Source organism: Drosophila arizonae, chromosome 3 (assembly GCF_054131065.1).
Source record: "Drosophila arizonae isolate 15081-1271.41 chromosome 3, UAZ_ARI_1.0, whole genome shotgun sequence".
Lineage (NCBI taxonomy): Eukaryota > Metazoa > Arthropoda > Insecta > Diptera > Drosophilidae > Drosophila > Drosophila arizonae.
Genome location: NC_142923.1, coordinates 29,103,726 through 29,120,197, shown reverse-complemented (window position 1 = coordinate 29,120,197; position 16,472 = coordinate 29,103,726). Strand labels below are relative to the sequence as shown.

The following is a 16,472-nucleotide window of genomic DNA, read 5'->3' as shown; positions in this document are numbered from 1 at the left end:
GATTCGAAAACAACAAAAAATTAGGTTTATAGCGCATTGTAACCCGTAATAGGAATAAATTATATAAAGGTGGAGATCTACGAAAATTGTAATCTTAATCTTCGAAACGCATTATTATAGTGTTCCCAAAAACAATTGAAAACTATTTAATATTAATTTTATTTTATGTTAAATATGTATTCCATCTCTTTCCCTCTCACTCTTAATACTGAGCCAAGGGAAATTCATTTATAAAACTCTTTAATAATCCAAAGCATTGAATAAATGGTAAATCAATCTCCTATTTCTCTTTCTGCATTTCCACAGAGCTGATGTTAGTCCAAAAACAAAAATGCACTTCAAATCGTATACACCTAACCCTTTCCCTCCGCGATGCCCTATAAAGTTTTATAATAGAACATATATTTTATGATGAAACTATGTTGTATATTCCATATGTGTGTGTGTATTTTACATGGGTTTACGATTCCACTAAAATTTTATAACCCTTTTGCCTTAGTGAAAAAATCTGGTATTTACCCTCCATTCCTCTCTCTCTCTCTCTCACTCTCTCTCTCTCTCTCTTTCTGTCTAGAAATGCAACTTCATATTTGCGCTCAGCTTTTGTACTTTGTATGTTGTTTGTTCGTCTGTCTGTTTGTCATATTCTCTTGTATCCCACAACAAAACCCACCGCTCACACATACACACACACACACACACACACACACACACACAAGCTAAACAAGTAGAATACACTTTTGTGCATTTGTTTAATAAAAAGTTTTATTTGTTAATTTTGGCACAGTTTTCAGTCAGGTTTGTTATTGTTGTTGTTGTTTTTCGCTATGCAGTTGGGAAGCAGCGACACTGCAATAATAAATAAAGCGTCCGAAAAAGAGGGCGTGCCATTGGGCAGGGGCAGGAAAAACCGCCTGTAAATGCCAGCAGTGAGACTCTAACGGATAAAAGAGAACTCTGAGAGCCGACGTCAAATGTCAACATCAATGTTGTTGTTGTTGTTGTTGTTGTTGCGGCTGATGTTGCCATTGTTGCGCTGCTTCTTCCTATTTTTGCATTTATGCATATGTATATATGCTGTGTGTGTGTGTGTGTGTGTGCATTATAGTGCATACATATGCAGAGTTGCGTTTTTTGTCCCTCTGTTAAATTTTAATTTCACGCTGAAAACACAAACACACAACAACGAAAATCTGTCTGTTGGTAAGAAAATGTGCAGGATAAGTGAGGGTTGAAGGAGTGCAGGATATGAGCGAGAGGGAGGAGAATGAGCGAGGGACAGAACTAACAGAGTGCTGCAGCTAACTCGTGTGCTGCAGCTAACTCGTGTTCTGTTTATTGTAGATGTTGCATCTGTTAAATGTTTTTAGCGCAAATGAAAACAATAATAATAACAACAAGTCGAACCGAAAGAATGAACTCAACGAATTTGCATACTCTCTAAGAGCAGATAAGTGCGACTAGATAACTAGAGTAACTTTATTTAATTATTTATTGTTAGAGTTTATAAATTAATCATGATAATATTAAAACTAATTTATAGGTTAAAGTACTGCCGATACTGAAATAAATAAATATTATATTACGTATACGGAGGATCGATAACGATAGCTACGATTGTTATCGATAAAAAGCAGATAACAATCAAGCTGCTTGCCATATTTAGTCTTATATATATAGTAATGTAATAAATATTAAAAATATGCAGCTTCCATTCGTTCTTACAAGCGAGAATACCCCCTTTCCTTGCACATTTTCAACGTTAGGTCTTTAATTTAAGACAATCTGCACAGTGAACAACTTTACGAAAATATATGCAATCAACGACTAAGCATTCAGCAAAGTATAAAAGTTTTGTGGACCTAAACTCGCATTATTATATAATTTGCATATGGCTGATCGATACGAGATATTTATGTGATTTACATAGCTTATTAAATAGTTGGCATACCCCTATGGCGCCCACAGCTGTGCCCCTCGGGGTGCAGGCCGAGCGTGGGAGCGCTAACAGCATCCGGCAGATGTGCAATGCCAGCTGCCGGAGTTGGCTGTTAAAAGCGACGACGAGGGCGTGGCTGGGGGGCTGGTGTGGAGAGCGCCGCTGTTGCCTGTCTCCCTGGCTGCGTGGCTGCCTGGCTGCTTGGCTGGTGGATTTAATTGGAAAATGTAAATGAGCTTTGTTCATTTGAAAGATGCAGTCGGGAAGAGTGGAAACAGCCGCCACTTGGCTGCCAGTTGTGGATTTGCTTTAAACTGTGCCCCGCCCACTACCCAAACAATGCGAATGCGAATGCAGCAGCGACTGCAAATGTGAATGCCAAGCCCTTAAAGTGTGCCGCACAAAAGAAATTGTCACAAGGGAAAATGCTGCAACATAATTTTTAAATCCGGTTCTCTGTTCTATGTTTTTTTTTTTTTTCTTTTCTTTTTTAACTATACAACATTTACTAAATTTTGTTGTTTTCTTCTTTTTTGTTACAGGCGATAAAACACCCGCAGGCTTTCCGGTTATAACGCAGGGCCCGGGCACACGCGTCATCGAGGTGGGCCACACCGTCCAAATGCAATGCAAAGCCATTGGCAATCCGGTGCCCACCATCTATTGGATCATTAACCAGACCAAGGTGGATATGACCAATCCACGCTATGTCATTAACAATGGTAAGTCGAACAGTTTAATGTGCATAGATTGTGATTATTAATGCTTGCAATATAATACTTTGATTTGGTTAAGGAAAGTATTCACGCATAAAAATGAGACCACAGAAGCAAATCTATACATTTTCTTTTATTTAGAAAGAATTACAAAAAATTTTCTGTTTTCAATGAGGTCAGGATATAAAAAAATTGAGATATTTACCTTGAATCACTTTGAAAGTATATCAATTTATTAATTTACTGAAAAGGGTTTACAAAGTCACTCAGGTTTACTCGCTTGTCTTTTGTGCTATTTTGGCTCTATCTGTGTCACAATCAAGTGCGAAGCATTTCCTAAATTCATTTCATATATTAGTTATGACTGTTACAAACTGCCCCAACCTCTTCTATTTTAAAGTTGAAACAGAACTCGCTTATTCCTTTCCGTATGTCATATCGTATGTATATATTCCTTTTCGGCCCTTTCTTTGATGTGTTTAGAAGGAGTGCGTTAAGAAAAAAGGAGATTCCGTTGCCAGGATATTTCTCAAGTTATTGAGTCGCTGTAGAGCGACTTCATTTGTTTAAATTCTAGCCTCTGCCGTACCTTTTGCCTTACTGCCCTCACACTCACTCTATCTCTTTCACTCACTCTCTCCAACTTTTTTTTTAGTATTTTGCGCTTACGCTCATTTGAATTTCTTAGGAGTTTACTTATGCCTGGGCGCATTTTGTGTCACAAGTTTTTCGGCGCTTAGTTAACGTTTGACTTTTGCCAGCTGCTGCGTACCTGAGCCTCTGCTGCGCCCTCTCTCGCTCTCTTGCTCTCTCTAAGCCGGCTGACAAATGGCAAAGTTGGTCCTTTAAGGCGAGGCCAGGAGCTGTTCAGCCCTCAGTGCCTGGGCAGCTGCGGCTGTTTTATGAGCCAGCTAGCTGAGATCTTATTAGGTAGAAAACTTTACGAATGTCAACAGAATTTCGCCAGGACCTTTAATCAGGCGACGCTTCAGGTTTCAGCTCTCCCTTTCTCTCTCTCTCTCGGAGCAGGTATTTCTAATTACGACGGCCGGCGCTCTCGATAAAGCGGACACATCAAACGGCATTGAAAAACTAACAAAGCTGTCAACGGCAGGCACTGCATGGACGCTCATTAGAAGGGCAAATATTGGCATTAATATTGACATTAATATGCATTAAGGAGAGTCCTTTTAAAATGACATCAATGGCCGCGACAGTCGCGCTGACAGCCTCTATAACAATGATTGTATTTGCAAGCAGGGGGCAGCAGAAGGGTGGGCGTGGCCTAACTCTTCGCGTTTCAATTGCAAATGCTCTTGACAGCGCGTCCAGCCGATCAGCGGCCAACTGTTGGCCCTGACCCGGACACGGCGCCACAGCCGGAAGCCGAGCTCCGGACAGGTCCGGTCTGCGGCAGCCGCTTTAACAATTCAAAACGTGTTGGGCATAGTAAAAATCGGAGGGGGCGGAGGGGGCGGAGGAGCCTGGGGCTGCAGTGGCCCGTCGGCGCAAACCTGGCCGCAATGCTAATGAAATGGACGCTCGCTTAATGACAGCCCACTAAACAATTGACTCGTCGTCGACACGCAGAATCCCTCGGCCAGCTTCGACCAAAAGCTGAATACCCTGCAATGGCAGCTGAATAGGTCGACTAAACAGACGTTTCAGTGGGCAGGTAAATTATATTTTGAATTTGTATGCATTAGGAAATATAGAATGTTAGCGAATTCAAGAAGTTTCGATTGAGCTATACAATTATCAATCTTTATCACCTCCAACTACCCTTTCTATTCATTTGCTCAGTCTATTAAAAAGTCTTCGTCTTATTCAATAGCTAACTTAATCAAATTCTTCCTTCTTCTAGATGGATTCGTCTCTACTGATCTCTGTTCTGTTCTACTCTCCATACAACATATATTTTTGTTTTATTATTTTGTTCTTTCTTCATCTGAGAAAGTCCGGGCATGTCAACGAATACTTCAAGCATCTAGTTGGTTTCTTAGCTCTGGTAACAAACCAGATTTAGTTGGGCTATAATTCATTCGCCAGAATCGTATTCATCATTTCATTTTCTTTTTCTGTTCTTCATTTAACTAATATTTTTCATTTCAGAAAATTTTCTTTTTCTCTTTTAGTTTGTTTTCAACTTGCTCTTTTTCTCATATGAAAAATTCTCGGAATATTCCTTCAATTATCAAGTTGCTTTCTTAGCTCTTGGAAATTCACTAAATTTAGTTGTTATATAATCCATTCACCAAAATCGAATAGCTATTAATCATTTCACTTTTTCTTTATCTGTTCTTTATTTCCCTAATCTTTTTCATTTCACAGAATTTACATCTATCCTTGTCTTGTAGTCTGTTTTCAATTTTCTCTGTTTTTTCATATGAGCAATTCATGGCATATTCCTTTACTTGTCTAGTTCACTTCTCTTTCATAGTTTAAATCAGTTTAATTGGTAATCCAATTTCTGATTCGTTTTTCTGTGAGTTGTTTTTTTGCCAAATTAGATATTCTCAAAACTTTGAAGGTTGAATATCCGAACGCCAACGAGTCGTGGCAACTCTTCTATGTCAATTGATATACCCTACATCCATGGCCAGTTGCAATTACCCACTAAGAACTAACCACTTTGTTTTAGTGGCCGTAGCGCATTACAAATTAAAAACTGTTGCAAAAATTTCCCCAAGGTAAAATAATTTTTTATGGTATTAGTAGAGTATGTTCCGCTCGCCATTGTTGTTGTTGTTATTCGTATTTCTATTTCAGCTGAAACAGAAAATTTTCGTTTTTCGCTTTTGTATTCATTTATTTTTCTTTTCTTGTTTTTTTTATTTTTTATTTTTTGGTTGCGGCTTGGGCGGCAGGTCGACTAATTTAGCGTAACACGAACAAAAGTGTCCGTGGAACGTTGCGGGTTAAATTAGTTTTACGTGGGCCGCTCAACTTCTGCCCACAGACTTTTGACAGCAGGTGGGCGGGCTCGGTTGGCTAGGAGATAGCCGGGCTTTGGCTGGTCGCCCGGTCGCCCGGTTGCCATCTTTGGCACGTTAAACGAAACGTAAAAATGTTTCCGCCAGCTAAATATCCTTTTGGGCGCCCTTAAGCTCTCTAAGTGGCGCCTTCTGCTGCCACACACACACACCCACACACGCATACACATCTATATATATTATATATATACATCCAGGCAACCTGCTTACTCTGGTTCTTCGCTCGCCCTCGCTTTTGTCTTAAAGTACGTTTTAAATTTATGAAAATGAAATAAATTTATGCTTGGGGCGCGGACGGGTTGGATTTCTGCTTCGCCTCTTGCTCAGCTCTGACCTGCATAGAAATGATGGGCCAGCGGGAATATCGTCTATATGCACACCCATACATATAGATAATATATACGTATTTTTGATAATAAGTTATGCAAGTCATGTGCCGTTTTATTCAATTAGCACTTTATGGTCCTTTATTTCGCAAACCACTCCGTCCGCCGCAAACCCGACAAACCCCTATCCGAGGCCGAACAGCTTGAGGGCGCCTTGATTTTTCGGTTATACGGCCGTCGCCTGCTAATTAGGGCCCTCGGGAGGGGTACGTGAGTTATCAAAATGAAAAGTATGTAACTTGCCCCTCCACCGCTTCGCTCTTCCTCCTACCAATTCGACTCAGTGTCTCTGTGCTTTGTGCTTGCTGCTTCATAATTAAATTAGAACTTTATTATTTTAATAAAACCCCACGGGCTGCCTTCACTTGGGTTTGCCTTTGCCATGTTCTCTGTTGTCTTTGTCATAGTTGCAATCATTTTACGCCTTCGGTCACGCCCCATTTGCTTTAAGACTCGTTAATATGATTACTGCGGATCCTTTTTCTCAGACGGTTAATGCATACGCAATGCATAAGGCAATTATTAATTGGCCCGGGCCTTGGCACAGAGCACAGAGAAAAAGAAAGAGAGAGAGAGAGAGAGACCAAATTGAAAGGACTGAATATCATTCGAGGCAGCAGCTCTCGGGGGAAACATGTTTTCAAATCTATCAGCTGTCAGTGAAACCAAAAAAGGAATGGTTAAAACAGGGAGAGGGGCAGGGGTAAAACACTCTTTGAGTCAATTTCCGATGCGCTGATTGATAATTTCAAATCGAATATAAAAATTTATAACAATTGCGCGCCATTTGCATTGATGTGCACTGAATGACAGTTTTTAGAGCCAAGTCCCTGAACGAAAGTCCCTGCAAAAAGGGTATAAACTGAGTCGTGGTGGAAGGCGGATCTGCATCGGGTTTGTCTCTTTCTACGCTCTGGCAAATGACATCGGTCGCACTTCAATGCGCAAATACGTTTATAAATATTTTATTTAAAATTACTTCGGGGCATTGCCGCATTGCCGTTGATAGTTAATTTTGTCCATGCTGAGGCAGAGGCTCGTCTGCACGCGGCCAGTCGAACAGTCCCACAGACAGCCAGTCGGACGGACGGACCGAAGCCCGATAATAATATTGAGCATAATACCTTTATTTTTTCGATGGCCGCCAAATAGTCCCAGAGGGCATTTGTTCAATAAAAAAAGACAACAACAACAGAAATAATAAAAAGAAAACCAGGCACCTCAACTGTGCCCGTGTTGTGTTGACCATGTTCCAATCCAGATCCCACTGCCCCTTTCGCCCCAGTTGCAGCTGCTTCTTCCTATTCTTTTTTAGAAGGGTTCGATGCGTCTGGGGAAATTACTTTATAACCGAACTGCTGGGCGGGGGCTGTGGGCTGCGGGCTGCTTATTGCGAAAACAACACGAGAGGCAGAAGCAAAAGAGGCAAAGCAAACAGCAAAGGAAAGGGAGAGCAAAGCTATAGCGAATATTTTTCAAATACCATAATTTGGCTTTTAAGCAAAAGAGGCTTATCAGAAATTGGTTTTGCTTGGCCAATTGTCTTAATGGCCAGCACGTGGAATGGCCAATAAGCTTACGGCTCGCAGAGAGCTGCTAGGACGGAGTAATACCTTGTCACGGGGCTTTGCCTTCCTCGAATTGAATGCGACAAGTGGCAAGTCGCAAGCACTTAATGATTTGTATGACAAGCCAGGGAATTGAGTGAAAAATCAACTGGAGAGCCCTTAACAGGAGCACAAAGTGGAATTACTTCAGACGAAGCACGGCAGCAAATGGGACTGTTGGCAAGGGTTTAGATGCAGAAAGAAAATATGCGCATAGGCAGAATAATTGAGAAATATAATGCACAAGTTGAAGTCACTGTGAAGCATTAGGGGTAGCTTTGCGAATGTCATGAGATTTGATAGCAGTCGTCTAGAGCGAAGAGAGAGGCAGAGTGGAATAGGTATATAAAAAAAGTTAAAGTCAAAATAACATAAAAAATATTAGTATTTATCTAGCGTGCTAAACAGACGTTTTTAAAAACCTTTTATTATTTTTCAATCCCCATTTGTGCAAGGAAGAATACAAAATATACTGCTATACGAAATACGAAATTCAATGTTTTTGCTAAGGCTAAAACTTTCAAGATTTCTATATGAAATCTAGTTAAGGAATTTGTACAAATACATATACGTAAAAGTTGAATATTAATTAGAAAAATTAAATGAAATTAAGAGGCTCAAGAGTTCTTATACATGAATTAATCTAGTTAGAGAAATATAAAATGAAAATTGGTTTTCAGTATCTCCTCTGATTAAACTCCTTTGTTTACTCCGCATAAATAATAAACATAAAGCAAAACTTAATTTCAGAGTTTTTATACCTCAATTTATCTAAAATCTAGTTAGGAATATTTATATTGTAGAATGAGTTTTGCTTTTCTCTGTATACTGTGATTCCGTAGATATATTTTAAGCAACTACCTTGTCCCGTAAGTAGCTAACTCTTAAATCCTAACTGCGGCGATTCATTGTTAAGTGCGTAATGCCCATGTCGTAAGCTTCTATGGAACTGTTTCAGCTTTATGTTTGGCCATTGTCGTAAAAGAATACACCTTGTCGCAGTCTCTTCACTCTGTCCATTTGTTGTGCACACACGCACCTACCTCTATCGCCCCCTCTCTGTCCCTCCGCTCTCATGCTCTGTCTGCATTGTTTTTGGCATTTTTATGTGCTTTTCCGTGTTCAAGTCGCTGTTAAACTTCAACTACAAAGCTTTTGGCCACAGTTGTGCAGCCTCTTTAAAAACAGGCCCAGACCCTGATCCTCCTCTCTCCACTCTTCAGGTTCGCCTCTCCACTCTCCACTCTACACTAGCAGACCCGTCAAAAATAACCATGCGACTATAACTTTAATTGCTATGCCCATCATTACAGGCCACGCCCCCTTTTGGGCCAGGCTGACTGGTTGGCCCACTTGTCGTGGCCAGGCGCCCTCCTTTGGGACGCTCGTTCGCAATTATTTACTTGAGCTGTAAAAGTGTAGTTAAGACCAAGTCAACTTGAAAGCATTTGAGAAAGTTTAATGCTTAAATTATGAGCTCTACCCCCACCGGCTCTACTCCGCCCTGCTCTCTCTCTCTCTGCCAACTCCTTCTCGTCTCGTTCCAGTTGACAGTCACTTTTGTTGAAAATGAGACAGTAATTGCCCCAAAATGTGCATGACTCTGAGCACTTGGCACTTGCCACTTGCCGCTTGTTAAGGGTTGGCCGCCGACCAACGGGGGCAGGGGGCGTGGCGGGGTGATGCTTCGAGGCGAGGCTAGTCAAGTTTTTCTAGCGATCAGTCGCCTAGCTGCAAAATTGAAAAGTTTCAACGACTACTTTCAGCTACCCCTCTCTCACTCACTCTCCATCTCTCCTTCTCGTTCTCTTTCTTGTCTGTCTCATATTGTGGCCCAAAGATGTGGACTACTTAAATTAAAGCATAATTTAATTAATAATCCCATTTGGCCACGCGCTGTGTGCCACACGCCTTAGCGGCTGTGGGACTCAGCCAGGCGATAACTTTTGCCTCTCCTTCAATCTCCCCACTCCACTCTGTGTGCGTGTGTGTGTGTGTATGGCAGCGGAAGTTGCAAAATATGAAAATGACTGCGCAAGCGGAAGTGCAGTTGTGGCATGCCACATGTGTGCCGTGTAGCCATAGTCATAGCCAAAGCTGAATGGGGCGGGGCATAGGCAGAGGCAGTGGCAGTTGAAAGCGGGATTAGGGCGCAGCCAAACACATTCGGGCTGGGGCACAGGTCCTCATCGCACGTATTGGCAGGAGGCGGCATTGTCTCGCCGCTGTTGTTAATGGCAACACGGCCACAAAAGACGACAAACCAGTCAGAGTTCTGCTCCCCCCTCCTGCTACAGCCCAAGCCGGCAGCCAGCTCTTCTGTGATTGACTTGGCTTAAATGGTCGTTGCGGCCATTAAAAGCGCCAGCAAATTGAGCGCCAGCTACAGAATGATGCAAGCTATTCGCATTCGGTATTGTCTAAGTGGTTACGCTGCCACCTGAACTATAGAGAGCCATTCAGAGGGGATTTCAGCAGGGAAAGGATTGCCCGTTCGAATAGCAAGTGCAAGTGAAAGCATGCCAATTACGAGATTTGGCTTAGTTTTTACGGTGAATCGACTGAAAATACTATTCATTGAGTGCCCCAATTATTGGAGTTGGTGATAATTATTAATGTAGAGAAAATATCACAGGCTCCAACTGCTCATGCTAGTACGTCAGGGCTCAGTTTATAGACTCCATTGAGTTGTGTTTAATCAATTAACTTTAATAGAATTCTTTTATTGAAGTTACTGCTCCGAAATATTAAAAGGGGCTTTATTTCGACTTACTAGACTTATAACCATGGTGCTCTTCCCTTTGATCCCTTATTGGCCCACTATAGAAGCGAACCTATATTACCAACAGACAGAATTTAAACTAACTCAGTTCAGTGTTTTAAGTTCTAGAGAATTAACCAAAATAAATCTGTACAAAAAAGAAATACGACGTTAACTTTCTGCATTTCATGTTAAGCGGTTGCCATTTCAGCCAATTTTGCAGGGCATTCGCTGCGTTAGCCATTTCTTTACTTTTACGATGCTTAAAAGAATTTTTAATTTCCATAAGAGTTTTATACTACACGCTCACACACACACCCACACACACACAGACAAGGGACAGTCAGGCTGTACTCTCAGTTGCTTCATAGCTTAATTTTTATTGCAGAGCCGAAACCCTTAAACGCACACACACACCGACTCGCCTAGCTTTGTGCATGTGTTTGTGGGTGTGTGTGTGTGTGTGTGTGTGGCTTATGTTAATGTTTTGCCAGCTTGCGAGCAATTTTAATGAAAGTTGCTTGCCATAAATTTTAATCACATTTCTTCTTTTTTTGGGTGCAAAAGATTCCACCTGCAAAGCATATGCAAATGCTCAGAGAAACAGTGAGCGTGAGCGAGAGGGGGGACGTGGGTAAAAAGTTGATGTGTGCACACACCCACACACACCCAAAACAAAAAAGGAAGCGTAGCAATATTTAAAATGCAATGGCATTTAATGGTTGTTTGAATGGTTCAGCGATTCCTAAACAACAACAACAATAACAATAACAGCTACTACAACAGCAGCGCGGCCCGGAAAGCGCAACAAGCGTAATAAATGTGCAGCCAAAAAGTATGCAATAAATTTCGAAACAATCAACTTTGATGCATGTAGGTGAACACGTACACAGACACATATAAATGCTAAAGCATGAAAAAAGGGAGGACTTTTGCACAGTGAGGCAAAATAAAAGCGCAGTGCAATCATCAACACAGCAATAGCCGCAGCAACAGCAACAGCAGCAGCAGCAGCAGCAGACGTCATCATTTTTAGTTGTTTCGCGTTTTATGATTATTTTTATTTGCATTTTATTTGTTACCTATTGTACTACACACGAGTAGTGGAACAATTTTTGCAACATTTAGCACGGCTCGACATTCCCACAATTTATACAGAGATACTTGCTAGGCACAGGGCGACATGGCGACGGTGAATGGGCAGAGAACGGGCGTGACTGGGGGAGGGACAAAGGCAACACGAGTCATTAAAATGATTCACTCAACTGTATTTAGGATGTGTGGGTGTGGGTGTTGATGTGGGCGTGCGCCACGCCTGATATTGTTGCATTTCCTTTCGCTGTGGTTGATTTTCCATTTCGCTGTTTGTTTTTTTATGCGTTTTTCGGCAGCGGGGCAAGGGGCAGGGCATGTAGCACATTTTCATTAGTTGGCGAACAACAATGCAGGCAACATACATTCATCTAGCCAAACAAAAGTGAAAAATCTGGAGCTATGAATACTTTATTTGCATTAGAAACATTCCAACATTTTGCACTATTTACAGCTTATAAAAAAGTACTAAATGTGGAAGAGGAAAAGCACATATATAGTTGACATTTATAATCGTGAAACTATTTGTCAAATGCAATCAGCACTGAATTTTGAATATTATTCAAATGCTCTAATATTTTAAAGTGTTATTTTTATTTTATAAGAAAAAGACTAATGGCATATGGGATGTACTTTCCAGTCGGTACTTTCAGTCGGTACTCCAATTCAGTATTCATCCAACAGTTTAGCTTCATTAGATATTCAAAGTATGCTCTATCTATTTTATCTCTCTCTCTCTCTCTTTCTCTCTTTCTCTGCCTAATAATTACTACACACCAATGTGGATTTTTGGTATTGCTCGTGCTGAATTATTTATATTCTGGCATTTCTCTAATCCCTCCTATGCCAACGAATCCTAGTTCATTGTCCATAGTATTTTGTCCATATATAAAATACATACCTGGGCTTGACCAATAGCCGTGCTGATATTTCACACACACACCCACAACCACACGGCTACTTTCACTCTCTTCGCATTGTAAAACAAACTTATGAAACGGAGTCTTGACAAAGGGCAATATCTCGCTCGCTCTCGATAATCGATCACGATTGAGTGTGTTGAATAGTTAGTGGTGATAGTGTCTCTTAACAGGGGTGCTGCAAGCAACAGATACTTAAACAATCGTTCGATCTCGCTCGCACTCTCATACGTCGCTGTCTGTCGTCCTGCAAACAGTTATAGTTTACAGTGTAAATTAATAAAAAATATTAGGCGATTTTCACCGCTAATTAATGAGTATATCTAAACATGATTATTTAATATAATAAAATTTAAGAAAATAAATTATATATTACATTGACTGCGCACTCTCGGCTGCATTAAAATCAATCAAGTAATATTATTTAAAGCAGAATATTTACAAAAGTTATGCTTGCGTTAAATAACGCTTGAACGATTCATTTACTTATTTATATATGAGTGAATTTTGGTTTAAATAACGAAAAATGTATGGATATTTTGCATTGTTTTTTTTTTTTTTTTAATAAGTAAATAGGCATGTATACACATACATATGTGTTATATATGTCTTGAACAACTTTCATTAATCGAAAAGGTTAAATGTGAGTGAATTGAAATGGCAACAAGTGAAGTTGGGATAATAAGAATGTTGAAACACTTCCCTTAAACTTTTTTTTAATGGATAAACAAGATTTATTTAATGGCTTCGCCAGTGGACGCTAGGGTATCACCTCTTCGGCCAATGCCGCTCAGAGCACCTTCGCATAAAAAGTATGGAAAACTGTAATTAAAAAAAGAAGAGGAGAGTGCCATAAAATCTGGTCGCACCACACGAAGCAATGCGACAGTTTTTATCGCATAAAATTCGCTCTATAAATAATGAAACGATTAAAATCTGCGAATATTTCACACACAAATAAAATATTTGATACACATGCATGTGGATATATGGCTATGTGGAAATGTGGAAGTGGGTTCAAATGAATTGTTTTCATATATCATGCATATTTCATGCTCGCATTTCGCATAAATATCTCTCAAATTGACTCGCTAATAAATTCGTATTGGAAAATAACAGAAGCTAAGACGGGAGATTAATCGGTGGCCGAGGCCAACACGCAAATTGAAACGCGATATTAGCTCAACAAAGTCATTTTATACAGAGTAGATCATTTAAATACATCAAATTGTTATTTTCAATTCAAAAGCCAAGCACTTACCTTCTGCATTGATGCATGACAAACTGTTGAGCAGGAGTTTTATTCAATGTGTCTCGGAATTAGCTTGTTTGGCGTGCGTATTTCGCCCTGTTTATTGGTCATATAAATATAATGCGAGGGTCTTCCCGCACCGAGTTTATGGCGCTTTATATGTGTCATTCGCATTAGCTTAATATGCCGGAAAAGTGCGCTCGATATTTAATAGACCCCCCATGCCAGATTGCACTGTCATAACTTTTATGCGGCCTTTAAAATCATATACGTATAAAAAAAATTGTGTTAATTTTCATGTGTTGTTGCCTGTCCCTGTCCCTGCCCACTCTCCTTCCTCTTTTCCCATAAAAAGGTAAATTTTGGCCATTTTATGGCTACAATGAGTATCATGTGGGTTCGCCCATTAAAATAAAGGAAAGTGAAGGACTGCACTTTGACTTTCAAATTTATATGATAAATCTAAGGTCTAAGCACTGCTTACACATGCCTTCCCTTTTGGCTATAAATCATTAAAGCTTTTTGCTTACCTTCCAAATTTGCCTATATATATAAAATTACTCATAGAAGTTATACTGAAATGATGAGTGAGCCGGAATTTATGGCTTGGGTACACTAAAAACATTCATCAATTCTTATCGCCCCAAAGATTTTCAACTTGGATTGCTGCAATTGTTATTGTTTTCTCTTTTTTGGCATAGCAATCTGTCAACAGGACCATCTTCTGAAACAATCTGTTCCTCTTTTCCATAACAGTATTGCCCCCTCCTCTGCACTTTTCCGCGAGAATACTCTAGAGACTGATTTTTTGGAATAATCAATTATGGTTTAAATTCATCGCAGCCCATTTCCGATACATTTAAATCGCCAATAGAGGCAGAATTATCGATTATCGATCGTGTTATCACTACTTGCCTTATATTGAGCCTAACTCGTTCTCAAACCAGATCTTTCTCGAATTCCAACTTTATTGTGGAATGCATTTAGCATAGATATGTGGTCTATTCAATGAAAAATTAATTTGGCAAAAGCAAAAACTTAAAAATATATATATAATTTTTATTGATCCTAAGAAGCAACTAAAATTAAGTTAAAAGTTAAAGTAAGTTAATTTGGGAGCCCTTCAGTGGCATCCGCACTCCTTGGCGACCGTTTTTTGATACTTGGTCAAGTCTATAATGTCCTCGTTGATGTATCGGAGGATGGTGATGGCGCCCAGAGCAGTGGGCACGCAGCAGGGCTTGGGCAGATGCGGCTGCTTGAGGTGCATCAGAGTCTGGACAATCGCGTGATTGGTGGCATTCATTTTTGTGCCCAGCGGAAAATTGCAGCCGCCGCCGCAGAAGTACGCCTCGAACTTCTTGGGCGCAATGACCCAGTTGTGCATTTGGAGTTCCTTGAAGTCCACCGTGAAATTGAGACGCTCGCAGGACTGTGGCGGCTTGTAGAGGTCTGCCGGCGGGGGCGGGCGTGGCTGGGATGTCTTCCGCTTTTGCAGATCCCGCTTGAAGCGCAGCTTTTGCACTTTCACCAGCAGCTCGGGTCCTTTGAAGTAGCCCACAATGAAGGGCTGCAGATTGGACTGGATGTCCTGCGGAGCTACCAGACCCGCATGCCAAGCAGTGAGCGGCGCCTCCTCCCCCAGCGAGATGCGCAGCTCGTGGCGCTCCGGACTCCTGCTGAGCAGCCAGGTGCGCAGCGTCCGCGTCAGATTGAACTCCAGCCAGCCCTTGTAGTGGGCCGTGGTGTTCACAGAGCTGAGAATGCGATAGACAGGAGGCGCTTCTATGCCCTGCTGATGACTGTGAATCGTCCTGTAAACGGAGACAGTCAGATTCTGGCGCTTCTCCAGCACGCTGGGCTGCTTGTAGATGCGCAGCGTGGCCTGCATCAGCATTAGGTCTACGGGCACATCGTTCGTGTTGAATGTTATGTGCATGTCCAGCTGTTCCTGCTCAGAGGAGCTGGACGTGGCACGGCTGGAGAAGGTCAGTATGCTGTTGCAGCTGGCCATTTCCTTGCGATCCTCGTGAGTGAGCAGGATGTCATCGTCCAGCGAGCGTTTGTGTCGCTGCTGCAGCACCTCCTGCGGCTCCTGCTCCTCACTGATCTCATTGTAAGCTTCCAGCAGAAACTTTGAGGCAGAGTTGTGGAGCTCGGTGGGCTGGGCCATACGTCTTGGTCTGTCACCCAAATCCAGCAAATCAATCATCTCAAGCTGCTCGGCCAGCGCAGGCTGCACAGAACTATCAACCGTTACGTAGCTAGTGGCCAGAGCGACTCTATGAGAGCAGCAGAGCAATAAGAGCGGCAGTAATCGAATCATTGGTCTTCTTGAGTGGACAATAAGCAACTGAGCCATGCTCTGGTCGGGGTGCATATTATATGCCCGAGTAGCCAGGTAGCTGGGAATATCATTCCAGTTAGGTAGTAAGCCTTTCACCTACCTTAAGTAAAGGGATGGAGAATAATCTTTGCCTTTTTCCTAGTGCTAGTTATGCCTTGCTCAACGTAATCTAATCTTTTCCCTCCCTCTCTCTCTTTTTCAGGTGTATTGCAAATCAATAACAGCAGTGAGGAGGATCAGGGCAAATACGAGTGCGTGGCAGAGAACTCAATTGGCACGGAGCACTCGAAGGCAACCAATTTGTATGTGAAGGTTCGTCGCGTCCCGCCCACGTTCTCCCGCCCGCCAGAGCACATAAGCGAAGTGATGCTGGGCTCCAATCTGAATCTGTCGTGCGTAGCTGTCGGGTCACCCATGCCACACGTCAAGTGGATGAAGGGTAATAATTAATCAAATGAA

The 16,472-nt window shown here is 41.5% G+C and overlaps 2 protein-coding genes across 13 annotated transcripts in view; one reads left to right on the top strand and one right to left on the bottom strand.

Annotated features, from left to right (window-relative positions):
• Lar (tyrosine-protein phosphatase Lar) overlaps nt 1-16,472 on the top strand; it is a 169,852-nt gene that overhangs the window by 130,412 nt on the left and 22,968 nt on the right. For all 12 annotated transcript variants that reach the window (XM_089465717.1, XM_089465716.1, XM_089465719.1 and 9 more), the window contains 2 exons: nt 2,482-2,661; nt 16,216-16,452. In XM_089465717.1, the coding sequence (XP_089321843.1) occupies nt 2,482-2,661; nt 16,216-16,452 (417 nt within the window). The remainder of the gene's footprint in view (nt 1-2,481; nt 2,662-16,215; nt 16,453-16,472) is intronic.
• On the bottom strand, nt 14,687-16,061 carry scw (screw). Its single transcript, XM_018003369.2, has one exon. It carries the CDS (start codon nt 16,044-16,046, stop codon nt 14,790-14,792), a length of 1,257 nt encoding a protein of 418 aa, XP_017858858.2. The 5' UTR covers nt 16,047-16,061; the 3' UTR covers nt 14,687-14,789.